The 27,286-nt window shown below is 39.1% G+C and overlaps 1 protein-coding gene and 1 long non-coding RNA gene across 2 annotated transcripts; both read right to left on the bottom strand.

Annotated features, from left to right (window-relative positions):
• Positions 1–24: 24 nt before the first annotated feature.
• On the bottom strand, positions 25–3,721 carry LOC120755118 (uncharacterized). The gene is made up of 3 exons (XR_005701635.2): positions 3,698–3,721; positions 1,413–1,490; positions 25–139 (listed from the first exon to the last, which is right to left on the bottom strand). It is a non-coding gene; the product is annotated as an uncharacterized LOC120755118 (long non-coding RNA).
• A 1,906-nt stretch (positions 3,722–5,627) lies between these two features.
• LOC120755461 (uncharacterized) lies at positions 5,628–26,588 on the bottom strand. Its single transcript, XM_040070408.2, has 5 exons — positions 26,276–26,588; positions 22,561–22,664; positions 15,797–15,909; positions 8,422–8,482; positions 5,628–7,827 (listed from the first exon to the last, which is right to left on the bottom strand). The coding sequence occupies exons 1-5, from the start codon at positions 26,586–26,588 to the stop codon at positions 7,735–7,737; spliced, it is 684 nt and encodes a 227-aa protein (XP_039926342.1). The 3' UTR covers positions 5,628–7,734.
• Between the last annotated feature and the right edge of the window lie 698 nt (positions 26,589–27,286).

Here is a 27,286-nt window from a genome sequence, read left to right as displayed (position 1 = left end):
GCTCCACAAAATCCACAGTTTAGTGCTCGTTCAATCGTATGATTTCAGAGGACAGTGCAAAAAAAGTCATCAGTGAAAATGATCTGAAGTGGTCCATCAAGATGGAAGGAACTGTGAAGGCCCTGGGTGATTTCAGGCTCTGCATCAGGAAAGGAAAAGCAGCACTCAGAGTACATTTTTTAATTTCTCTTTTCCACAAACCAGCCTATTTTCACTTTATTTCTATTTTCAATTACTCCAAAAAGGTTTGCTCCGCTGTTGTAAACACTGCATCTTTAAGTGCTTAATTGTTTGATGTAGAGAGTCAGTGGAAAAAAACAAGTGAAGCACTGTTGAAATAAAACACACCTCTGAGAAACCCCACTGATATGGCCACATGTTCAGTGCATACCATGGCAATTATTTTACAAAAGGCCAGGGAAAGGTACATGAAAAACTTTTTGGGGGTTTTTGCTAAGTCTCCATGTTTTACATTTTACAGCTTGAGCCTGTGTAGAGCTGCAACACAAATTGTGTGTTTATTTGTAGGAAGTAAGTGGAGGTCCCAATAACCACTTCTTTAATTCCAATGTTATTTCTGCAGAAGTATAGATTTCATCAGAAAAAAAAAAAAGTTACACAAAGAAAGCTTAATATTTCATTCTGGTTTTTTATATTTTCATTTCTTTCTGTGCTACACTGACCTGAGAATGTAATTAATGGTAGAATATGGTCAAGTAATTGCAAGCAATTCAGAGCACTTTATGAAGTTACTGCCCTTGACAGCCCATTCTGAGCAGACCTGTCATCCACTACAAGGCAAAATGAAATTATTTTGCATATATTTCTTTCAAGGAGGAACTACTAGATCCATCCTCTGTAGCCACGAGCTGAGTATAATGAAATATTTTCTGTTTCCCAGTCTTTAAGCACAATGCATCCCATATGGAGGCATAAGCACATCATTACAGTATTATTAATACTAAGCCCAGTCCTATAACAATTATTTGTTTCCCACAGAAGTCATGGCAGGCACAAAGGCCAAACCACTTTAACTCAGTGACGTAGAACAAGCGCCATGTCTCTGCCGGGAACGCCGTCCCCTCTGCCCTCCCTGCTGGCAAAGGTGGCAGCTGTGGAAGAATCAGACACTTGCCTGATAAGCAATGACTTCCCATTAGCATGGCTGAAGGGTTTCCTTAGCTCTTCCTCTTCCACAGGAGCACCTACTTCAGCTCAACGCAGTGGGACCGGTACAGACGGCACATTCAGAATTGCACGGTTATCCATGGAATTGCTGAGTGCCCCTCCTCTGAGCAAGCAGTATTACTGTTACAGAACTGCTTGATTGCATACTGCATTTGATCTGAGAAACTAAACACTGATGGCAAATTAAACATTTGATCTGAGAAATTAAACATATGGTTACTCACTCAGCTGGCTCTTCTGGAAGTGCTTTAAGAGGGTGGCCCAAAGGAGACAGGAGCAGTAAGGCATTAAGAGACACAATACTGAGAGGAGAAAGAAAAACTACGTGAATTGAGGAGCACTTTTTTAAGAAATAATGGTCTTTTTGCCCCCTCTCATGTTGCTAGAGAAAAATCTCCCTGAAAAGGCATGGGGTGGCATGCCTCTGGAATTGGTAAAGCCCAGCAAGGTCTGTTGCAAGAACTCCAGACTTCCATCCAAACCTGGCACAGATCTTTTTCTGGATAAATAGCAGATCTCTGCTTCCCATACATTCATTTCTGAGTGGAACTCAAAAATTATTAATGGTGATATCTTAAAATAAAACATGACACTTCTCCACAGCACATCTGACAACTCCAAAACCAACCAAGTCTCACCCGGCTGAGAAAAGCAGCTTTTGAACAGACACCTAAAAGATCTTCGCTATGATCATTGTCCTGCGCAGCCAGTAACCTAAAACTCTGTGTATACATTTGAGCTGAAGTGATGTTAAATTAAAATTAATTTCAAGGTATTAAATACGTATGAATAAAACAGCAAGGAAATCAAGTTCAAGATACACATGCAATTTACTGGGTTTGACTCTCACTTCCACTTAAAATTATTGCAGTTACTGCAATCGGATTATTGTTTATTTACTCCAGAGAATCCTGTTCCCCATTACACTGGATTCCAGCCACCCCAAACCTGATGAACGACAGGCATATTTTGGTGAGAGTTTTTATTTAAAATCCTATTTTTTTTTCCTGTGCCAAATGCTATTTCCAAAGGTTCATTTCCAAGTTACTAGACAATGCTATACTTTTTAATGTTGCTGTATTTGGCCTATAATCTTTAGAAACCTATTGAACATTTTGTTTCTAGGACAAGCTTTCGCGTCCCAGGTGTGGCAACATCCTTCAGTTATATGCACTCACATATGCATCAATGAAATCAAATAGTAAACCTGGTCTATTTGAAAGATGAAATAAGGGTTCTGATGATACATTATTAAAGAAATAAAATGTAAAATTATTTCTCTTTTTTCCTGAGGAAAACAGTTAGAAATATATCCAATTCTATAAAAATGTTACCTTTTTTTAGAGATGCACTTGGGTTTCTTTGTTTGGTTTTGGTGGGTTTTGTTGTTGTTGTTGGTTGGGGTTTTTTTTTTTTTTTATTATTTTTGTGAGAAAGGATGGATGAAAGCTGCTTAGCTTTTGCCTCTGTTAAGTTCTGGTTAAGACTTTCCAAGTGATGGAAAATAATTCAACTCCACATTTTCTGGGTAATGTGAAAGAAAATGCTGCTTACTTGCTCTCTATTAAGAATATCTTCTAGTTACTGAATTATGTCTCAGTACATCCAAAGCTCCTGTTTGTGTCTGGAGCTCAATGAGGACAGTGCTGAACACAGAGTGCTCATCCCAGAACATTATTTTCCACAGAATTACACATGGATTCTCACTCAGTCCTATCTCAGTGTCTCCCTCAGCCAAAGGTTTTGTGCACACACTTGGTAAATCTGTTCATCTTGGACCTCAAATTCTTTCAACAGTCTGGCCACCTTTGAGTTATTCATGACAGAAATTTACAGACATGCCTGACACAACAGGATTTTCTGCCATTTCTGTCTTGTTTTTCCCTCCACCTGTTGCAAAGCTTATGGCCCCTCTTACTGCTTCTATTTTTGCAGCTTCACTGTGGATTCAGAGAGAATCAGGATGTTGGAGAACAACAAAAATCCATGTGTGATGGCCCTCAAAGTCAGTTTCACACTGATCACTCACCTCCTGACCACTGCAAACCTCTTTCCTCCTCCCATAAGGGAAACTGCGGTCAGGAAAACAAGAGTCCACACGATAACTTCCCTCAGAATCTACCCCTTTCTCTTTGAAAACTGTTAAATTTTTAAAAATGCTTCTTTTATACTAGGATACAGAAGCTCTTCACATTCAAAGCTGATTTAAAGGATACTATCAAATAGAAACACAAACTGATTTTAAAACAACTAGCACTGATTTTGAAAAGATGCTAAGAACTTCCTTTCAAAGAAAATGAAATTCCATTTACAGTGAAGATCACAAAACCATAATCACTTTACTTTTTCTCATGCCCTCATACATCAACCTTTCTTACCTCTCCTACCTACATGATGGAAAAACACCAGAAAGTTGGGGCAGGGAAATTCAAGATTAAGACAATTAAGCCTCAGACTTGTCCGTCAAATGTTATTTTAGCTTGTGCTTTGGTTCTGATGGGATTCTTACCAAAATCAGGACTGCAGAATGGGATCTGAAATCAAGCACAGTGATTGATAATTAGTGCAGTGGAGATTAGAGAAAAAGTTTTCCAGCAAACATTGTTCTACTTCCTTACAGTTACCACCTTATTCAAGAACTCAGTGTTATTTTTGCTGACTGGATTTTCCATTGTTTATGGGTTCATATCAGAAATTAAAGATCATTGATGATTGTGTCTCACTGATTGCCCCAATGATAAAAAGCAAAGAAAAAAGTCTCCAGGTGCCAGAGCCCGGGATCTGAACCTACCTCTGGATCTCATGGAGTGCAGCAGAGCTTGATCCAGCTGTTTGCACCACCTGCCTCCCTGCCCAGTGGATGAAGTCCAGAAAAAAAGAGGGGATTTAAGAAATCTCCCTTCTTCCCCTCATCCTCAAAAACCAAATGCCCAAAAGTGGGCCTAGTGCCCAAAGTTTACACTGTGCTCACTGCTCACAACTCCTCTAACAGCCAATGTAGGGGAGAAGTTCTTTAATAAAGAATGTTGCTGCTTAGCAGACTTAGGCTCTAAAAACTTATGTCCCAATAAAGTGAAAAATTCCAGCTTCTATTACAGTAAACCACCCAATCCACTGCACCAACCCAGCCATGCACAAAGCTATGAAACTGAAGTTTTAACTGCTCAAGACAAAATACTGAAGTCTCCTCTCAGTGAGGCACAAGAAATTTTTCCCCTCTTGTTTAAATCCTCCAGTACTTTCTCATAAAGGCTTCATAAGATAAGAAGTGATTATTTGTTCACGTAGTGTAGATGGTAAATTAGCATTCCAGTAATACTTTCAAATTAAAATGGATTATCTTTGATTTCTGTAGTTAAAGTATTCATTAAATGCCATTTTACCAACTGGAAATTAGAAGCAATTATGCATATGCAAGTAGTCACAGAGTAGAGCCATTTCTCCATTTAAAACAGACAGAACTATTTACTGTTGGCATGGAACAATGCAACATCTTCCTATGCTCTAGGAATGTCCCTTGCACCAACAGCAAATACAGCTACTGTAATTCTTTCAGCACATTATCTCCTACAAATGAAGTTACAGCAGACTACGAGACTTGGACTAGGTAACACTACACAAAGCTAAGACTCAGCCTTGAGAAGTACATAACCCCTTGTCTAACTTCATTTTTATTAGCAGAGCCACTGATGTTAATGAGGATAACTCCTGTGTACTGAAATGCTTTGTCCAAAGGTCACACTGCGCCAGGGCACATCTGACAAAGGTTATAATGTGTGTGTGTGTGTGCATCTCTGCAGTCATGAAGAAGGGAAATAATTTGTAGTCAATAAATGCACTGAGTTAATGAAAACATTTCTGCACATGAGATCTGGGTCAGTTACTGGAATCCTTAAGGCTCCGAGTTTCCACATTCCCAAGGAATGGCCACAGTTACCAGCTACAGCACCAAAAGCTGAGCCAGCATTGCTTCACATGGAGCAGGCTTATGGCACATTTCTTGGATCCAATTTAGAGCTTGTTTCAACAACCACTGCAATTATTTTAATGTCTCATACTCCACAATCTACAGGCATACCACAAAGAACCCCAGGGTCCAAGGCTCCAAGGCCAAGAGAATTACAGTGGCTAAATTGCTTCAGATTTCTTCTGGAATTGTCAGAGAGCAGCAGTGTTACCATCAGATTGCTGCTCATTTTAACAGCTCTGCACTGTCACTTAAACAAGGCTCAAATTTGCAATTTAATAAATAGCAAAATACATACAATACTAAGTGGATTGCTGTAAAGATACTGATTTTATTACAGCGAAACACTAAGATGCCAGCCTGCTATGTTAATCAATATGGTTGCCTTGGTTGCACAAAGATAATTAAATTTTAATTGAAATTCACTAAGGGTAAGATTACCTATAAATATTTCAACAAAGAGGATAAAAAGAGAATGTTAATATTTTATTTATCATGGATAACACTTTCCAAACACCTTACAGAAAACAAAACAAACAGAAGAAAAGGAAAACTAAATCCAACTTTTAATAACAAATGTATGAACCTAAATTCTTTCTCTAGATACTCAGTTTTTACTTCATGCTCAGCAAGACTTTTGTGTTTTTCACTATGGATGACCTTTGACAGTCCAAAATGAGACCAGAAGATGATCTCTCATTATTCATGTTTGTTTCAGGCAGACATGTGGATCCCATAAGAAAGAGATGGAAACAGAACTTAGAATGATAAACCAGGTTCTTTTTCTCATTCACTTAAAGAATATATTTATTCCACTTATATTAACATAAACCACTGGATTTGGCCTAGACTGCTTGCCCTGGAAGATCACCTTAGAAGAGCACTATGGAAGAGGGTGAAGAGCACCCAATTTCCCAGCAAATTCCAGTGCCACTATCAGAGACACACAGGGTTCCTGAAAGAAATCACCAAGAGATTCCAAATTCAGGCTGGACGCTGCGCTCTCTGGGTCTCCTTCTACCCAGGCCAAATTCCCTCTTGAATTGCCCTGAAACATTGGTTCATAGCCACAAGGGTCATTGCTAAAACCTGTTTTCCCAAATTCAGTGCAGATGTTGCTACCTGGTGCTGTTACTGTCCCTGTGAGTACCTGACAACAACGCTCTGGGGAGGAAGAAAATGTAAAACGCAAGGAGGAAGATGCGTCCACTTTCATGTTTAGGATAAAATTCCACTCCTGGGTAGCTTGACTGACTTCAACAGCTATGCACAGCACCTAAAGGCTCCATCTAGTAATTTTTTGAGGTAACGACCTTGGGTGTGAGAGCATAGCTGGAGAAAAGAGTGTCAGTTTTAAACAATGTGCACAAATTAACACAATTTTTACATGAAGGAGTAGGCAAAGCACTCTCGAGCGCAATTTCTGCCACAGCACCGCCCGTAACCTGGAATTATATACATGCACCCAAGTCTCACATGTGGCTTGGAAAATGCAGCCTCAATGGTTCATAGTGAGAAGACACTATTGATTGTAGTGCTTCAGTTCATCCAAAAGTAACCAACTCTGTTACAACTATGCCAACTGATTCTCAGAAACCCAATGGAAAAAATATTGCCACTTGCAAAAAAGATCACAGTAGCTCTCGATAATGTTCTAAAATATTGACTGTCTTTGAAACTGTAAAAGGAAAATAGAACCCTACCCCTGTGTTCAGATGGTAAGAAACAATAGCAGCAGAGCAAATTATCGTGGTACACATCTGGGATGCTCCATCCCTGGAAGGGCCAGGAACAGATGTTCGACGTTTGCAACAGCAACTGCTATTCCCACACCAGTACCTGGTGCAATCATGCCTGGCCTGATAATGTACTCCATGTGCTTCAGCGCTGCATGTGCCAAATAAAGCAACAGAGAATGAGCAAAACAAGAGACAGAAGGGAGGAAATGCACAACAGCAGCTCTGCTGTCTCTTTTCCTACTGGGGTTTGCTTTCATAACCCCTCTCTCTTGAAGCCGCAGCAGAGCAGGAGGAGCACAGCCATGGCAGCTGTCCCTGAAGAGGGTTCCAGCCCTGTCCTTGGCAGCAGGTGTTGCCTTAAGTTTTAGTTTCATGTTTTTCAGATTCTGTGCTGCCTAAGTGTGTAGTTCTGAGCCTCATATTAAGTATTAGTGAGCTTTCTTCCCAGAGCAGGTAGACAAAACAAATCCTTTTCCTGCTGAACACCAAGGACAATTGTTACAAGTTTTTAGGCCCCAAACCACAAACAACGGTGGACTGAAGAGAGAAACAAAAAAGATGAGCCCGCACAACCTGAAGCTGTAATTGAACAATTAAACCACAATATGCAAATGGACCAAAACATATAAAAGTGTAAGATCTTGTGACCAGTCTTCCATTTTGTGACTATTTTGAGTCCACCTTGGGTGTGGCCCTGGCCAGGCTCTTGTCCTGTCCAAGGTGTACCCTAAAGGCCTTTCAGTAAATATCTACTTTATTCTCTTAGCTCTGTCCAGTCTGTTTCAGGTCAGCCTTCCCAAGGCATCACAGGCACTGCCACAGTGGGAAGATGACCCACGCTCAGGTGAACTCACTCCCACATCCCAGGTATCCCACGGCCATGGAAAGGTTCCCCTTGCAGCCACTCAGCTGTGGCACTGGAGCGCCCTGCATCTGAAAGACACAGATATTCTGCATTAAGCACTTGGAGTACATCTCACCAAGTACACCCCAATTTCTGCAGGACATGGGCAGAAGCAGCTGTCATTTCCTTTACAGCAGCAAAGGTTTCTTGAAAATAATAATTAAAAAATTAATAAAATCAGAGGTACAAAACACCATTTAAGATACTAAAAAATGGCTGCAAAAAAGACCTAACAGGTAGTGTTACACTTCAGGAATCTTTGCTAAGGTATATTTAAATCCTTCATACTGAAGTATTACATAAAAAGACTCATTTCCAACATTTCGATATCTGATCAGTGTCAGTTTTGAATTAAAGAAATGAAAGTGGTGTGTGTGAATAACAATCATCAGCTGGGAAACCCTAGAAAGCAGATTTCACCACCTTATATATAATACAAGGAAAGCTGCAGTACATGGGTTGAAAAGTTTAGGGTTGCTTTTCAGAAATTAGATTATAAACATTGCACTGGGTTTTATTTTCTTTGTTGGTCCTGTGTTCTTGCAGGATCCATTACATGATATTTTTGGAGGTGCTAATGGACACCAGCAATCAAAATACACTCCTACCTATAGCAATTTTACCTTATCCACACAGAAGATACCCAGTTTCAAGATAATTTTCACAAAGTGTGCCATATGAAAGCTATGGAAAACACAAAGAAAACATACACTTCAGGGAGCAGAAAATCCAGCTAAAATAAGAAGTTTAATATTAATAAAGAATTCAAATCTATTTGGTCAGTTTTCAGCAATTTTAGACTCTAAAATCCATGGCTGCAGCCAAGCACTCTTACCAACCCAACAATGCATTTTGTTGTTTGTTTGGGTTTTTTTACCGAGAACACAAAAAAACTGCATTTCCTTCACATTTTTTACATATTTGCATTTCAATTTAGAATGCTTTATTAATTTCATCATTAAATTGATACTGTTAATGTATTTCAGATTTATGTTATTGATTTTACAGCAAGAAGAAAAAAAATCCGTACTATTAAAAAGAAAAAAAGGCATATTTAAAAGCTGTCAAGGATATTGAAATGACTAAAACACTTGAGCCCCTTTTAACCCTTTCGCTTTCCAAAAAGTAAAGATTCTCTGCAAGAAAACCACAACCAAATTCTGCAAGAAAATTTAGTTTCTTCTGAGTTGCTGATCATTTAAATTATTTACTTGTTTCAAATATTTAACAGAGTATTTGAAAATATCATTGCCAAAAGAAACTTTCAAAACCAAAACATAACTTAAAATTTCTCCAATAGTCCACTAAAAATCTTCTTCCACTTCTTCCTCCAAGTCCCTAGACCATAAAATTAGAACTCACGAGGAGACCTTAAGGAGTGATGCCCATTCATTTCTTTTGGTCATGTTACATCCAGGCTGTACACAAGGATAAGGATTATTGCACCCCTTGAATATGCATTTTCACTAATACTTTTGCCCAAATTTTACATCTGAAGAGCTAGACTATTTTAATTTATGATCATACTAATTACATCCAGGGTATTAGTCCCTAAGTTCTTCAGTTCTAGGATGATTTGAAATTGTGCTAAGTCTCCCAATTTGAGTAATTCCTTTAGGGAGCATTATCTCATAATTTGAGCCCATGCAGATGTGATGAGCACTTGTTTAATCAAGTAAAGTTGCAAACTCTTCCAGTATATAATATTCACATCCCTAGTAGCTTCATAGGTAGATTTATCCCAGCTGGTAATCTATTCCTTAATTATAAAGTCATATTTAGAAGTATCCCTAACATACAGAATATGACAATCTAAAAAATCAAATTCTACATCAGCATTATAGTAAAAAAGAAAGTATGGGTTTTGATCTAAATATTTTCTATATTTATGTAGGAAATGCCAAATTACATTAAAAAAACTCCCAGAATAAACAGATTCTCTGGTGGCCAAACTGTGAGATACCAGAAGCAAAGAAACACTCGTCAGTGCAGTTTATCAGTAGTATCTGATTTAAAGGAATTGAAAACTTTGTATTTGAAAGTACAGACGCCTGCCTGAAATTAAGGTGTTTTTTTGAAAAGAAGCAGCCCATTTTTTTGCCTAGTAAGTGAAGAAATACTGAGAAATCTTTATGCTCAATGCATGACCAAAAGGACGCAAAGGAATCTTGACAGATATGAACCATGTGCCTGATTTGTTATATTTATTTTGTGTGGGGTTTAAGGAACTTATAGAAAATTACTTAGCTTGATCCCTATCTCTTGCTCCAAAAATTTCAGGGAAACCCAAACAACAGTTTTTCCTCTATGATTTCCATATAATTAGACTATTGTTCCAGTAAACGGAAAAATGTCTGTCTCTGTTCTCTCTGGCACTTCCTGTTGCTCTGTGTCAAATTCCCAGTGACACCTAGTGACGACTCCACTCACAGGGAGCATTTGGCTTTTCTAGTTCATCAGTCTTTTGAGAAATTATTACAATCTCTAAGCCAGGTTGCCTCAATACAATTGCTTCATGCTTCCATTTCACATATTTAGAAAAACTGGAAAATTTGAACCTCTTATAAAAACAGGACCTAAGAAAAATATTTAGAGCTCTACCACAACTTGGGTAAAACTGATCAGAATAAAATTTAGATTTAATCTAGAAAAACTAGCAAACTAGGATCGTCAACAAAACATTACTATGCTTATCAGACAGAGATATAAGATTTTCATTTGTAGAAATCCAAACAGAACTGCCCCCAGATTGCCACGGTCTCAAGTACGAGGACAGCGCTCCTAACACACATCGTGTACTTCACATGCTGTGCTAGCACTATCTAATGTGTCACTGAAATTGCCAGCTTCCTGAATTCCAGAGTATTACCCAAGCTTTCTGCTACAATCTTATTGCTCACTAAAGCCTTAAAGCACTCTAAAGCCCTTGATCATTGTAATTCACCTGAAGCTCAGCCTTTATTTCAAAATTAGCTGACTTATTAGACAGCAAGGCAACCTTTGATAAGAAAACGTATGAAGTTCTACACAGAAATTCAAAATAGATTTCAAATGAATTATTTCTGTCTCTTGTGAGTTAATACTGAATATGATTTATTTTAAAGCTGGCAAAGGCAGAATTTCATCTGCATTTTTAAACTAATTTTCTACTGAATACCAATATCTGGTGCTCGCAGCTGAGGGGGCTGTCATTTTTTGCTCACTCCACCTGGCAAAGCCGATGACAATCTCACTTTTGCATGTAAGCTGCTTGTCAGTTCTGCTGTCAAGACACTCTGAGACATTTACACGGGGAAACAACTACTAATGAATCATTTGAAAAGAAAATTGTCCCTTGTTTCTCTCTCTCTGCTGAGCTCAGCCAGTTCTGTTCCTTTTACAGTGCACAGAAGACAGAGCCAGAGAGTGCAACAAGCCATTGTAGGGAGAACCAGGATCACCTCCAGCTGGGGATGCACCATGGATTGATGTGACACAGGGCTGCAAACAGTGCTTGAAACCAACACATCTCCCATATCAGGTGTGAGTTACTTGAAATCAACCTCGAGGAAACACAGACACCGCTCCTCTTCATTGCAACACTGGCAGTGCAGGCAAATTTTGGTGAGCAAAGATTCACTGCTAAACGCTGCAAAATACCTACCAACAAGGTAGATTGGGAGACATCCATGGTCCTCTGTCTGCAAGCTACAGCCAACCTTAGCAAAAGATTAATAAATACTATTCTTTTCTTACAGAAAGCACACTGTGTTTGGAATCTAACTGCTGCGCACAATGTAAAATGAACCCAGTTGTTCTACATGTGTCACATGGTAGAGAATAACTCTGCAGAAGGAAGGCAAAACCAGCCTGGCATGTTTTCTGCATCCCACTGAAGTTCCATTTCCCAGGCACTGCCCGAGGCAGAAATCACCAATAAAGCTCTGCGAACGTTGAAAATGAGAAAATCACAAATGAAAAATTAACAGTCACATCCACTTTATCAGCATCACACAGATGGACTAAGCAAGGTGACTTAGCAAACCTGACTTACGTTATTTTCTCATTTTGCTCTGAACCATTGATTTAGGATTTATGTCAAAGAACATTGATCAAAATAAAGAACTTGTTATTTTGCCAATAATATTTATTTGATCCATAAAGTAGTTGGGTTTTTTTTTTCAGAAGGCATACATGGGAATTTCAAATGTTCCATAAGAGAAAGCTTTTCATACCATCAAGTTTTTAAAATACCGTAGCTGTAATGAATTTTGGTACACAAACCCTGGTTCCATCACCAAGACAATCATAAAACTATTACTTGCTGTCAAGTCCTAACCTCCTGCACATATGGAAGCCATTATAAAGTCAGTTAAATGGCTGACTACAGAAACATGATTTTATTTCAGGTTTCTAAGTAATTCTTGATGCAAGGTTTCCATCTTACATTGATTTGTAGAGCCAGCAGCAGATGCATCTTGTGCTAAACCATGTAAGTTGTTATTACTACATTTTCACTAGTCCAGCTCATAGATGGGTAGCACAAATTGCACTGCTCTTGTGCATAGACTTTTGGTCACTAGTTCAGAAATATCTGGGGGATTTGGTTATTTGGTGTAGTATTTGGAGAGGTTTTTAACCTAATTTATATATACTAAAAGAGGTGAAAACTTTCATTGGAAGTAATAAAAACATTGAGAAGCACAAAACCACAAGAAAATCTAATACAAATTTAAAGGATTAGATAACAGGGAAACTAAACAACTTTTTAATCAACCCAATAACATTTTCAATTTTAAAATACAAATGCTATTGAAATTTCTTTCCATTTTCTTCTGTTCAGCAATTATTGCCTGGTAACTTCACTTCATTAGTATGAGAGAATCAGAGATAATGAATTTTCTACAGACGTTTTCTGTCTTAATTCCTTAACTCCAACTCCCTGCCAGGCACCCAGTGACACTCCTACCACTCAAGAGATGCAAAATTATGACCCATCTGCATATGCATATTGATTATCTAAGTGGTTGCTGCGTAACAGAATTTATAATGGCTGAGACTTTCTTGTCTGGTCAGCAGAGGGAATGCTCATTTCCTCGGCACAGCTGCTGAAGGTCACAAAACTCATGGGAAGCAATACCACTGACTTCTTTTCCTCCCTAGTTAGATTTACCCACAGTTTGTTTCAAAGGCATAATTACCACAGGTGGATTTAATTACTTATTCTTCAGTTCTTTAAAAAAGAAATCAAATAAGAAACACATTTCCATTTCCCAAACTTCCAAAGACCAAACTCTGCCACACACCTGTAAGCTGCAGAAATTTGTACTTTGACTATTTAAATTAGAATCAGTCATTGCACTATCAGAGAGAACTTACTGACAAGGAAATTAAAGTTTCTTACAAAGTAAGGAAAGGTTTCAAAATTCAGAACTGAAATATCCAGCGCTCTTACAGATGAAAAATTCAGCACCTTTTTCATATTTTGTATCCTACCTCTGTTGTAGAAAAGAGGAATCTAAGTTTAACAGGAAAAACTCAGAAACAACAGTGTTTTCCTTAGACATCCCAAAATTATCACCTTTAAGATAAGATCCACTTGATATTTAGTTTTTCCTCAAATCTTTGAAAATGCTAGCAAAATTTTATTAACATGTATTAAATGTAATTAATGTATATTAATTAAGAGAAGGTTCTTATTATATTTTGTAATCAACCAAGCCAGAGTTGTAGGTTCCCCTAGGTCCAGTGTTAGGAACATATGGTCATCTATTCACCTCAAAAGAAAACTGGTGTTTTGATAATGAAATCTTGATCACCTGCCATCTGCCTGCTAATGATTTGGAGCAACAAGATCATTTGTCTGAGGAAAAGTGAATCTTGGACAGCTTTGAGGGTTCTGATGATCTTGGTTCACAAAGCAAATTAGACATCAAATATTAGAAAGGTTATCAGTGAATTCAAGGTCTTCATTTCTCATGTCAGGTTTTGACTTTTTGCTGAGATCCTAGCTGGAAATTATACGTATATTAAACTATTCCATCTTCTGAAGTGACATGCACATAACCCTCAAGCCACCATTTCGCAAAGTTCTGGATTCCCAAAGAAAGACGTAAGGTAAAACTTGAACTCTGCAACAGTATCCAAAGTAATGAACCCTGTTGGTTTCCAAGCTAGTATTTGCAAACTCCAAGCCCAGCAGCAGAGGGAAAGACCGTAGCTGACCCTCAGCCATGCATTTGCTGTGGAAGGGGGTGACTCCCTGCCAGCTCACTCTTTGAGGCAACTCCTGCTTGCAGTTGCTACAGTAAGGATTTTATTGAGCACAAAAACAGCCAACTACAGCATGTAACTGCACACAGAGAAAAATTATTTCTCTCGGGGAAAACAGAGCACGGTTCAAAACCAAAGATCTTACACCCACTGTGCCTATGAAGGGTAGGACTTTTTCCCAGGTTTTCTGTTGTACTTCAGTAACTTTCACACTGCCTGAGTTTAGCAGACCGAGAAATCATTTCTCTGGATGTACGGGACAGAGTGTCTTCACTTCTGAGGCTGGCTAGCATAACATCATCCTCTGACCCTCTCTGAAGTCTCCTGCTCTCCTGCCTTGATCTTCTTCCTGCTGTGTCCAGCTCTCTCCAAGTTAACATTTCTGCCCTCTCCCAGCCCAAGGCTCCGTGAAGCCCAGACGTGGCACAGCCAGACCATGGCAGGGGAGCAGCTGTCCCCTTTGTCCTTCTCCTGGGACAGGGTGTCAACACAGCACACACAGGGCTGAGAGCAAACAAATGGTCAGGTTCTACAGTCTGGCATTCACCACTGCTCCCTGCAGGAACCCGAGAGGGATTCCCTCCAGATATGACACAGGGCTGTGTTTGTGCCCTAAGGGGAAGTTCCTGGACAGTCAGAAGCATCAGTACTCTTGCTTGTCGTGTTTCTACTTACATGCCATGTGTTTGACAAGAACAAATTTAACCTCATACATTTTGCATTCTTTTTCTTCACAGTACCTTCTTATTTTAGACATGTATCTATAATAGAAGGCTTGCCTTACAAACAAGGCAGCAGTTTCTCAAGAGATTGCACAATTGCCACATTTCTTCTTTACTGGATATAGAAAGGGATGCTTTTTTCTGAAATGAGTGCTACAGGATGTAATATATCTTTCTATTTCTCTCAGTGCACCACAGCAAATTGTGATATATCTGTGGGTACAGCTGAAGACTTTCTGGGTTGGTTTGGGGTGTAGAGTCACGTGTCCATTTCACCTGACCTGATATGGATTTTCCACACAGCAGTTCTAGGAATTGCTACAGTTCTAACCTTTAGTAGCTCTTATTTATGGTGTTATTTTTGGTTTTGTCTTGGAAGCTTCTTCAGTATAAATAACTGTCTCTTTTTCTATTATTTTCCAGCAATACAGAAACTAAAATATGTCCATTATCTTTTTTAATTCTCCTTGTGCTATATTCTGAAGCAAACCATAGTTCTGTCCTCAAGGCGTGGGACAAGAGTTTATTTTTGGCTACTCTTGAATCACCTAATCAATATCCTCCACATAACCTTCTCTAATAATACTGATATTCTCCAATAAAGTCATTCTCCCACAGGAAGTAAAACTGGCCTCTATTTCTACCCTCTGTGGGTATTTATATTTTTTGAGAGCATGCATAGTGTTTCTCTTTCAGTGCCCTTCTTCAACTGCTTTCAATAATCAAGTGGTATGCTAATGTTTTCTTTCCATTCCTCCTGTCTTAAGTTGAGAATATATTTTGCCATGTGCCTTTTCTTAGTGCAGAAGGAATGCTCCTCTCCCAGATCACAAAATGCCGTTCTGTGTATTGACAGGGTGACTTGGTTTGAGCAGCTTTAGCCTTCAAACCTTCCCATTAAAGACTTTTTCTTTTTTTCCCCCTTCAGGCTCTGTTCCTCCTGGCCCATCCTATGTTTCCCAACAGATTTCACCACAGTGGAGTGTCAGCTTCCATATTTATTGGCTACACAGAGATAACTGACCTGCAGCAGATGCTTTCCCACATGCTCAGTCCTGCCCAGTCAGCCTGCCTCCATTTACCGCAGGGCTTGTGGTCCTGCTGCTCCATCACACATAAATAAGCTTCCAGAGCACCCTGTGAAGTAGGACAGGACAACTTGAACAAAAAGAGAGTGCAGAGTTGTTCAGTGGTTTCTCCAAAGCAGTGAAAAGCAACATCTGGAGAGATCTGTGAAGAGGGGTGTGTGGATCATGCCAGATCTGCAATACACAAAAATAATGCAAAGACTTAATTTCAGAGCAATATATGTGTTGGAAACTCAGGTTAAAGTTAATTAAGTGAAGTACTTGGAGAAAGAATAATAGTGCAGTCACTGATCTTGAATTCTTTTTTTTTTTTCTAAGTCATAATAACTTTTCCAGGATCTAAGACCGCATCTATTCATTGAACAAAACACTAAAGGTACCCTGTAACAATAACAGTGATAGGTGCTAACAGGACTGATAACTCATTACACTTACCCTTATTGGGCAGATCTCATGTATTTAATTATGCAGATTCACTGCAGAGAAAGTCCTGCTAGGTAGGACAGTACTGGACTAGCACAAGTCTTCCAACACCACAGCTATTAATGCCCATGGAAATTCAGGTTATGTTAGAATATATGTCATCCTTTAGAGAAAAGGCACATAAAGATACTTATGGCTCCTTACCAGCCCCCACTCAAGGTTTAAATACCCAAAGACAAATGGTGATATATCAGTAAATAATAAAACAAGAAAAAATAGATTGAAATATCATATTTTACTACTATTTAAAAAGTTTAGTGATTTAAAAGAACTATCACAAGTTATAGAGTAATTTTCCAAGGAATAGGAGACAGTTAAATTCTCCTCTACATCAGTCTTTTTTCTGTGCATTAATTCCCATTTACAGAAATCATTTGCCCTTTCACCTGCTTATAAAATGTATTTTAATGAGTATATGAATCATCTTACCATCTTGAACAATTCAAATATAGCATATTAGGTGACAAGCTAATTATTATTATTATTCTGCATTTTTTTCCCCAAGTCACGGTCACCAGCTCTGCGTGACAGAGAGCTCATGACCTCGCACTTCTACTTCTTCCCAATTTTACAGCTGTGTAAAAAACTGTGAGTGCAAGAAATTACTGATATTTTTACATTTCAAAATACTTTCCTGCATGTCTCCAAATCCTTTCAGTTGCAAGGCATTCCTTAATTCTGTGTTACAGAAGTACAAAATATTTTATGTAAAACTGCCTTTAATAGCAAAGCATTAAAGTTGCTTAACTTCAGAGGTTTAAGGACGCAAGGTTTAAAAGGAGCATTAAAATCTATTAGGCTCAACAGAGTAGTTAAAAACAACAGATTGCTGGGTACAGAACCATTCTTTCAAGCCCAAAATGCAAGCAACAACTCTCATATTGACTACAGTTAATTTCAGGGGTTTTTTAGCTGTAAACTTTCCCTCTGTCTCCAGCATGAGTGTCCTGATGTTCAATCTCTGGGAGCTTCCTTCCCATCCACCCAAGACTACTCCAGGTTTTATCTCCCCAGACACTTGCTAAACATGATCCAGGCAAGCGAGGGTTATTACCTTAGATGACAGAAACATGCAAGGGTTGTCATGCTGGGTTTGGTTCAATGTTTGTTGTTTCTACAGCTTTTAGATCAAGCACCCTCACTGCCTTTTCCTTCTCTGTGCTCTGGGTGAAGTTTTGAACCTGACACTTACTGTTACCAAAACATAAAAATGATGGCAAACAACAGTAAGTTCTTCTTGATTTTTTTTTTTTTTTCTCACCAATATTCAGCTGCAAATCTATGTATCCAACACAGTGGAAATAATTTCCCCTTAAATTGATTCAAGAATCCCCCAAACCACAAAAATCCAGAAAAAACCAAGGATAATTATAGCTCTCGTGATTACTTGCAGTCTTTGATGTGAACACACATCCTATCACACAGTAATGAAAAGGTTCAGACTCTCAATGGTCAGAAGAAAGATGAAAAGCTTTAAAACAATACTGCTCATTTCATCACAGGCCGTTATGCTGCAGATTTTATTAAATACCACAGAAATAAATAGCAAAGGTAAATAATCAATACTGCCCATATAGTTTTACTCATTTAGCTAATTAATCCATAGATGGCTAAATGTCAATTTTACTGCATTTTGATAAAGATACAACAACAGACTGAATGCAGCTTCAGAAAACACAGAATTATCTTTCAATGTAAACTTCTGAAAAAAGACATATTTACTGTATTTCCCTCAAGTTGTTTTATAGTTTTGAAAACAAAGTAGAGCCAGAAAAGTCAGGCCTATATCTCTTGCATCAGTATTCTACTTTCAATGATAAATAATTCCCAGAAAGTCAAAGCCAGGCATAAGCTGATGTCCTAAAATGCCCATCTGTATCTGTTCAGCAAGGCAGACCCTGAACATTATCTCCAGGCAACAGCATGTGGCAAGAATATATACATATATATCTCAGGAGCCCTCCCAATCATCCTTGCAGAGATTAATTAGTTTACCCAAGACTGTTTATGATAAAATACTGCAAAATTAGGCTTATGGACTGCATTCCAAAATATATAGGATCACAATTCTGCCCTCAATGAATAGATTTCCTTATTCCTGCCTTGAGTCCTACTGGTTACTTGGCTTCTGAATGCCAGCAGGGACAGAGACTTGTGTTACTAGTTGTTGGGTTGTTCATGGCAAGGGTCATATTCTCCTCGATGTGGTTCCATGAGCCCAGGATGCCCTGTGGCAACAGTGCACAGCTCATGTGCCCCAAATCCAAAAAGATGTTCTGTTTACTGTTCTGCCACTAAACAGGTGGTGGGAAAGATAAACACAGCCCAAGGCACATGCAGCTTCCTAAAGTCATTATTAAAGAAAATATCCATGCACGTGTTCTATCACACACACAGAAACCTAGTGCCTTTCAGGCATTCAGTTTGGGTTTGTTTGCTTTTTTAATGCACTGAGTGAGACTCCAAAGGTGGGAGGGCAAGAGAAAAATGTAACAGAGCATAGGAAGAGGGACATTTGAATTTATTCATTTGCATCTTTCTATTAGCCCCTGGGCAGCCAGGACTTCCCTACCTTGCCAATCAAACCCATGAGGAAACATAAGTGAACTGGCTGCAGCCTATCAACCGTGTTCTGCATGGATCAATCACTTAAAATACTGCAGTGCAGTGTGAACAGACAAACTGGAGAGATAGCAAGCATCAGCATTCTCTCTCCTTTCTGTCAGGTGCAGCCAATGCTACCATAAAAATGGAGATACACCAGATCCACAGCGCAGAAGTGCTGCACCAAGCACAGCGACTGGATCGGCAGGACAGGCAGCACTGTACCTGTCCTGTTGCTGTGAGGGCTGCAGACACAGAGAACACGCCAGAGCTGGAAAAGGACAGCATGTGGAAAGCACAGTGTTAACACAAAGTTACCCACAGCAAGCCCGACAGTGGTATATGTTCTAAAGCACAGATTTGCTTTGGCTGTAACACCTGACAAACAAACCTGTCTGTTGAAACACTGAGCAAGGTGGCAGATTGATCATGGAAAGCAGCTACCTGAAGACAGATGAACTGAGCAAAAATTAATACTGCTTACAGCAAATTATTCTCTTACATTCTTAAACAAAGACAGTGAATTGCCTAACATTTTAAGTATACTGAAAACACTGAAATGATTTTACATTATCAGAAAAGCAACCAGGTCTTTAGCCATACCTTGTGATAAACACAACCACAATCTTCAAGAGAAGATTGCTTTATGCTTGACTACAGCCACATTTCCAGTTCTGATTTGTATGCTCCTTTTCATCCTATTCTATTCTATTCTATTCTATTCTATTCTATTCTATTCTATTCTATTCTATTCTATTCTATTCTATTCTATTCTATTCTATTCTATTCATTTAGTCGTGCCTGTTGCAGTTAGTATTTTTAACTCCATCCCAACTTTTTCAAGGTATCTCAGTCCTTATCAACCCAAACCCACTCCTGCTCATTTCACTTATCTCTGGCAGTTGTTTCAGCCTGGCAGCACTAAATTTAATAATGCCCCAAAATGTGCTGTGGTGTTGTTTACTGAGGTGGTCAAAGCAGGTTCAAGAATGCCCCTGCCCATCACTACCCCAGGAAAGTGAGTTGGACTTTATCACCTTAATTCTAGGGCACACTTAACCACAAAAAAAACCAGCATATGCTATTGGCATGGGAATTACAGACAGCTGGTTGTGTCAGCAAGGGAGGGCAGAGGGCTGGAAGAGAAAGGCTCATTCCAGTGATAAGTGAGCATCACAGAAGTGGTGGGGAAGGAGAAAAAAGCTGTATCATGCAAACCACTGCTCCCACCTTCCCACAAGCAGGAAAGCTGTGAAAAAGGCCCAAAGCATCCTGGCCTCCGAGACCTGTTCTCTCATATCCAGCTGATTAAGAGTCACAGTTTTTAATTTCTCTGTGTGTCCCCTTTTGCAGGAATTGGTAATTTTACATGCATCGTACTAATAACCAACAAAAACAAAACAACAAACTCACAAAAATAAAACCCCAACAAAGCAGCCAAAATACCTGGAATGACTGATGGACAAAAAGCACCGTGACAGAAGGCACAATCTAAATATAGTGATGTAAAAGTCTGGATCATATGTTTAACCTTTGTCACCTTCCTCTAACTATTTGAGAAACATCATAGTCATGTTTGATGACTAATTCCCATTAATTAATTTGTTTTGTTTATTAATTTTCTTATTAATTTTCTTTTGCTTTTGCTCAGGACTTTTCCCTTCCTCTCACTCCACGAAGGCAGTTTGTTAGTCTGAATGAAAGCAGCACGCAAAGAAAGTGCTGTATGGGGTGATACAAACTCCAGCGGGATATCAGGGAGCTTGGCCCCAGCTCAGATGGACTTCAGAAGGCTGCCCACACGTTCCATGTGAGCCAACACAAAGAACTGAAAGCAGCAGCATGAAAACCAAAAGCAACATGCCCGAGAGCTGGAAAACAAAGGGAGAGAAAGGAGGAGAGTGCAGCTGCACAAATGGAAGGAGCAATGTGGAGCAGCAGCCCCTTGCTGTGTGTAAATCCATACAGTCACTTCCTCACCAGCCACGCCGGGGACTCGGGGACCTTGAGGGAGACTCAGGAAATCCCATTCCACAGGATTGCTGTTAGTACAGGATCGGTAGGAGTTGTCTGGTGTGCCAAAAGAGACTTCAGAAAAGCCTGAAATGCTAATATAAATTGATTTTCTTTCTATTTGCTTCCCCAACTCTAAAATCCCAGCACATTAAAAGGCTTATTACTGAAGAAGAGTGAAATCCATTCATCGAAATGGCTGAGTACAGGAACACCAGCTGTGTTTGAATACTACAGCATTAAAATTAACTTTACAACTGATTTTGAATCTCCTTGTTATAACAGCATAAAAGTACACACTGTAGCCTATTTTAGTCCTAATCTTAAAAGCAAGCCGTACCTCTGTGATTTGACATTTAGTTAGGAAAGATATAGAGATAAAAAATAAAAGCATGTGCTTTGTGCATATGCTTGAGTTCCCTACCGAGAGGAGAGCTCTACCCACATCTTCATGAGATATTTCCTCCCATAAACTTGAAGCCATTTACTTATTGAGTGCACAGTCTTTAATAATGATTACACAATTTAGTATCTTCCCTGAAAGCTGAATTACCATGCTGTTTATGATGTATGCTTAGACTCCCTGGTGAAAGGTTTATGGATTGTTATTTATAACTCTTCTGCATCTTTCAGAAATGCTTAGAGCAGCATTATGAAGAAAGAAGTGCCACTCTGAAGAGGACAAAACTGAGCACAGGAAAGGAGAAAAATTAATTAGATGGCAATGCTTAATCAATGGAATTGCTGGTTTTCCTTGGGAGGTGTCTACAGTAGAAGTTACGGAGGAGAAGTAAGTTTCATTTCAGAAATATTTTACTATCACAAATACTCTTCTTTGGCAAGTGTTTTTTTGAAATTTTTAGACTCAAATAAACAAAGACATCTTATTTATCTTGCAAATTATTGCAAGAGGTTTTGTTTAATGGTCTGTTCATGCTTTTGTTCTTTGAATTGCCAGGCTCTTTGGCATCTTGTTAATTACTCTCTGATTATCTAGCAGATAAAATGGGACAAGCAACAGGAGCACATGCACCCATGTGTATCTGATACATTGCACAAAGGGCAATAGAAGAAGGAAGACAGAAATCGATGTGAGGGAAAGGAGGAGGAGAGGGCAAGAAAAAAAAGATCAGTGTCAAAGCACAAGGAAAAAAGCAGAGGAAAAAAAATACCAGTCAAGAAAAAAGAATGAAAGAAGAAATAAATGTAACAATAATTTGGTAAAAAATGACATGGGGAAGTTGTACAGTAAAAATATTCCAGCTTAAATGTAATGGGAAAAACCCACAATGAAGCAAAGCAGCTAAGACACAAAACAAGGAAGAACATGAGAACAGTCTGAAATAAAACACAGATATTTCAAAAGATGTAGTTTTGACACAGATGTGTCAAAAACCAACAAAATGTAAAAATGTGTCTCATGAGGAATCAAGTTTCTTTTGTGTTTTAAAAGCATCTAGACCAGGGCATGTTTCTGAACTGGATACTTGAACTTCTACCAGAAATTAATCTGAAGGTAGACCCAAGTCCACACTTCTTTTTACACGTCACCCACTTAATCTTAAAGGCTTCTGAGCACTGGGGAAGAATTCACCCTTACTGGATAATCAGTGCCCCCAGCTTCAGTGGAGCAATTGCAGACAGGCATTTTACAGGATGCCTTTGAAGGATCTGGGGTCTGTAGTGCCAAGCTCATACAAAAGGCTGAGAAAATAAGAAAGTATTTCAGAGTTAATAGCTGGTGGCCCTAAAGATCCCATTTAGATATAATACACGCTGATTACTGACCCCATGGCTTCTGAAATGCCAGGAGCACTGGGAAGCAACAATGAAGCAAAGAAGAAATGAAGATTTCACTTCTCTGGGAAGCTACAACTCCATTTGAGGGCTTTGTTGATTACGTAAGGATATTTCTGGGTTATTTAAAGAAAGAGACCTGAACGTCTGACAGGCATGTTCGGGGATGTGGCGCTCCATCCCCGCATTCTGTGGAGTGCAGCCTTCAGCAGAGATTCCTAAGTGCTACCTTATGCCTTTTGGTGCATTTCTGGATCAAACCCAGGTCTTCTTATTTACCTTGCATTAGCTTGTTACTTCAGGCAGAGCTAATGGCATCAGAGGTGATCCATCATCCCCACTGTGCTCTGTGAGTGGGAGGCAACATCTGAACCACTAAATGCTTGTCTCCTGCTCCTCTTCATCACAGCACACAGCAAATGGGAGTAATTCTGTTTATAGCTGGAAAATTACAGTCTCTGATATTGTTAGGGGATTATTTATGGCAGATTTCCTTCCACCTGTGTTGCTAATTGTGAACATTTAGAGCCATCATTCAGTGCAGCTACATGGGATCACCAAGTAATGAGATAAAATGCAGACAGACACTTGGGCACCCACACTGATACCCTCGTGTTTCTCATCCTCATACTCTTTGCTTACAAGGACAGAACACAAAAATAAATGTTTTAGAACCAGTCTATTGACGGGATTATGATTTTGATCCAAAAGTATGTGGGTACCTTTAATGCTGAGAATCCAAATATAAAGATGATCTTTCTAAATGTTGCTACAGACTACATCTTCCTTGACTCGAGATTATCATTTGTGCCCTAATCTCAAGCCATCTGCTTTTATAAAATTTAACTGCTTTATTTTATCTTTTCTAATAATTTACCTTCGGACAGAGACAGGTAGTTACATGCAGTATATTTATTCTGTTTTTCATCTTTAGTTTCAAATTTCAATACAGGAAATTACTAACTGTGAGCTTTTATTTTTGGAGGCATCACATTACCTAGACCACATGGTGATTGTGATACTTTTATTTTTTAAAGGAGTACAAAATGCAGCTGGGAAATTATCCTTCCAGCATCTGAAATGGTTTATCTGTGGTTCTACCTATGACAGTGAAGCATTTCAAATACACTGAATCTTGTAGATTACACAGGTAAACACACCATTGATTAGCTTTCAGTTCTTTCCTTGGTAGCATTTTTATTTTCTTTTTATTATTATTTATTATTATTTTTTGAATCTAAGAAATCTTATTGCAGAATTAAGAAAAATATAAATTCTTAAATGACTCAGGGCATTCTGTGGGCCCCCCACAGAAGGGAATGCAGAATTTTGGAATCATGCAGCTCAGTCTTGAACACAGGTAACAAAGTACAAGAAAAATAAAGCAAGTAGAGATAAAATATAACAAATGCATTTTAAAAAGAAACCTTCCTGCCTGACTCCTTAGACATAAATTGTGCTCTCACAGAGAGATACTCAAGGTTTTGGTTATAAAGCTCAGCCACAGGCTGGTTCTGACAGCACAGTGTGTCACAGGCAACCACTGTCACCTGAAAAGAGCCCTTTAAGATGAAACAAAAGCAATGTCCCTCATCCAAGTGCTCTCATCCTCTTGGGGTATTTTTTTTTTGGTCACAATGGCTCTTCTCCATCATGTCCTAATTTCTGTGCACACATTTACAAATATGGGCATTAGTTGTGCCACACAGAGAAAAGTTGGGCCTCTACAGTTCCTCAGATAATTAAGCCCTTAAGCCTACCAAAAATGGGGCAGAAATCTACCTGAATATTTCCAGCATGTGCAACAGGCTGGAAGGCAGCTGAGGGCAATCCTGGAAGCACCACTTAATCCACTGTGCACTGGATCCTGCTGCAAGCAGCACGTGCAATACAAAGTGAAATACTGAAATATTGACTATCAATTCAGAACAGCATAAAAAAGGGTTATTTCCATTTATTAGTCTAGAAGACTGCACCCTTAATACCTCTGAATCACAAGAGGGGAGGATTGTTTTCCCATCAAAGAATAAACAGCTTCATTTATCTTGAACTGTTAATGTAAGACAAAGTATAACGCCATTGTATATTAGTAAAATACACATAGAAGCTCTGAGAATCAGCATGACTAATATAATATGTTGCAGCACTGAGGGCACAGTTGTATTATAAATATTCATTCAAATGGTAATTCATTATAGCAACATTGCACCTGCAGGAAAAACATACTCAGAAAGCCTAAAATCTTTTAATGAATAATTAAGACAAACAGCTTAAGCAATATATAAATATATTGGATGCATTAACTTTGTTACTTGCTGATAAACAAAGTTGAACTGAATATTCCTGTGTTTTGAAAATTAATTCTTAATGACCACTAATAGTCACAGGGCAATGATATGGTTTTCTCTGTACTGAAAGTCTGATCTCCTTCATGGAAAACACAGGGACTTTTACATCCCATTCCAGCTACTATTTGCCACAGCTCCTACACAAATTATCTTTACTCTGCCCTCCTCAGCCACCTCCAGCTGATGAGAACCTTAGACACGCCCCATGTTACCCCTGACTGGGTTTACGACCCAACACTCGGTACTTCTGAGTTTCTCTTCTTCATGCTCTTCCCATCCAGATCATTCAGATTTTCCCTACACATATCTGAATCCAGTTCTACAGTGATTATTCTCTCTGGACTTTAAATGGACATTTTGATTAGCATAAACTGGTTTTATGGTTTAAGGTCAGTAATGAAAACCAGATAAAACTGGTTGTAAAAGAGCTCACTGAGGAAATCCAGCAGTAACATTCTCACTCTCTCTTATATTCCTTTCTGACACTGTTTTAGAATTCAGCCATGCTCTTCACCCACTTCACTGTTCTGTATTTAACAAGTCTTCTGTACTACAACCCTTCTGTACTGCACCTTCCTCCAGATCAACGACTCAGTGTTCTCCTCAAGGCCATGGGCAGCCAACTGAAAGGCTGAATTTCTGTTCAAATTGTAATTTGTCAATGATTCTGTTAAATCAGAGATTTCACTGTCTTGAGCCTCTGCTATACAAAAAAAACCAAAAAAAACCACCTACTTCCTCATGGAACAATCCAACAGAAGTTCAATTAGACTTTCATTAACATAAAGCTAATGAATTAAAATCTTATACCAAGTTATATCACTAAGTCTGCCTTTTTCCAGCGATATTTTCCTGAAATTGCAGATGTTTAAAGAGGCAAAATAACAAGTTTATCATCTTGCCCTGCTTGCAAATTTTCAGCATTAATATTCATCCTGCTAAGAGAACATTGCTCCCTGTGGACTTGCCAGGCACACTCGCTTGCAGCCCCAGATTTGAAGTCTTACCAGAGGGTGCTCCAATCCCAGTAAACATTAAAAAAGTATTCCATCACAGTCTCAACCACAAACAAGGCCAGGACAGTGGAAGTACGTCCTTTCCACTAACTGCAAAGCCAACCCAAATCCGTGCCCAAACCAGTAGGTACAAAAGAACTACACCAAGAATTACCTTTATATCGTCCTTTTCCACTCGCCACATTTTTACTCATTAAATGACTCTCTAGCTCTAGAAACTTGTAAAGAGTTTCCACACATCCAGAACCCCAGCTGCAGTAGGAGATGCAATTTGCACACCTGGAACAGCTGGCCAGATGTGCTACACACACAATGGGCGGTGCCAGACGTGTGTACTCTGTCTGAAGCACTAAGGAACCACTGTACCGGCACAGCAGCCCAGCCCTGCCCTGCTCAGGCACTTCAGACCAAGCAAACAGCAAGTTACACTTCGGTAATTCTCCCTGACTGTCCCATTTATCCCCCATTTTGAACATGCTTGAAGACAGCATCAAAACCACTCAAAAATACCCACAGCATTTGAAAGGCTTTGCCTCCCTACCTAATTGAGACCTCAATTGTTTTCTCTTCCTCCTCTCCAGTGTCAAAGTAATTTTAATTCATCTAGCATTTAAATATATGAACAGTAATTGATGATGCTACAACTTTGCTTCCAAGTGATCTTTTCAGCTAGGCTCTAACCGGAGAAATAGCCCATATGGATGACCAAGGAAATGGATGTAGGGCAGGAATGGGCATGTCAGAAGCCAACTGGTGCCCGTGCCTGTGACACCAGCTGTGTTGTGTGTTCCACTTACTGATCTCACCACTTAACGTGCCTGGAGGAAACCACATAGCTGAGGAAACGCCAGGAGATTTTGATTTCTGTTTTATCTCTCTTACATCTCACAGGTGTGGAAACTGGAAAATTTCATTTTCAATTTCATAGTCCCTTTCCCAGGACTTTGTGTATGCATAGTCAGGAAAATAAAGCCCAGCAAAATCTCTGCTTCTCAGCAGTGGGGCAACTTCCTGGCAAACCTGTGCAGCAGCTCAGGCTCTATTCTGGCCTCTCTTCTCTTGCTAGTACCACAGAGTTGTTGTAGTCCTGTTACACTGTATTAGAGGTATTTTCGTTTAAAAGGTGAGCGAGATTTTAGCTTTGGTGGGGAAAAAAGTTATATTC

The sequence above is a fragment of the Hirundo rustica genome, chromosome 7, assembly GCF_015227805.2.
Source record: "Hirundo rustica isolate bHirRus1 chromosome 7, bHirRus1.pri.v3, whole genome shotgun sequence".
NCBI lineage: Eukaryota > Metazoa > Chordata > Aves > Passeriformes > Hirundinidae > Hirundo > Hirundo rustica.
Note: the sequence above shows the minus strand (reverse complement) of the source record. Positions and strands in the feature narration are given on the sequence as shown.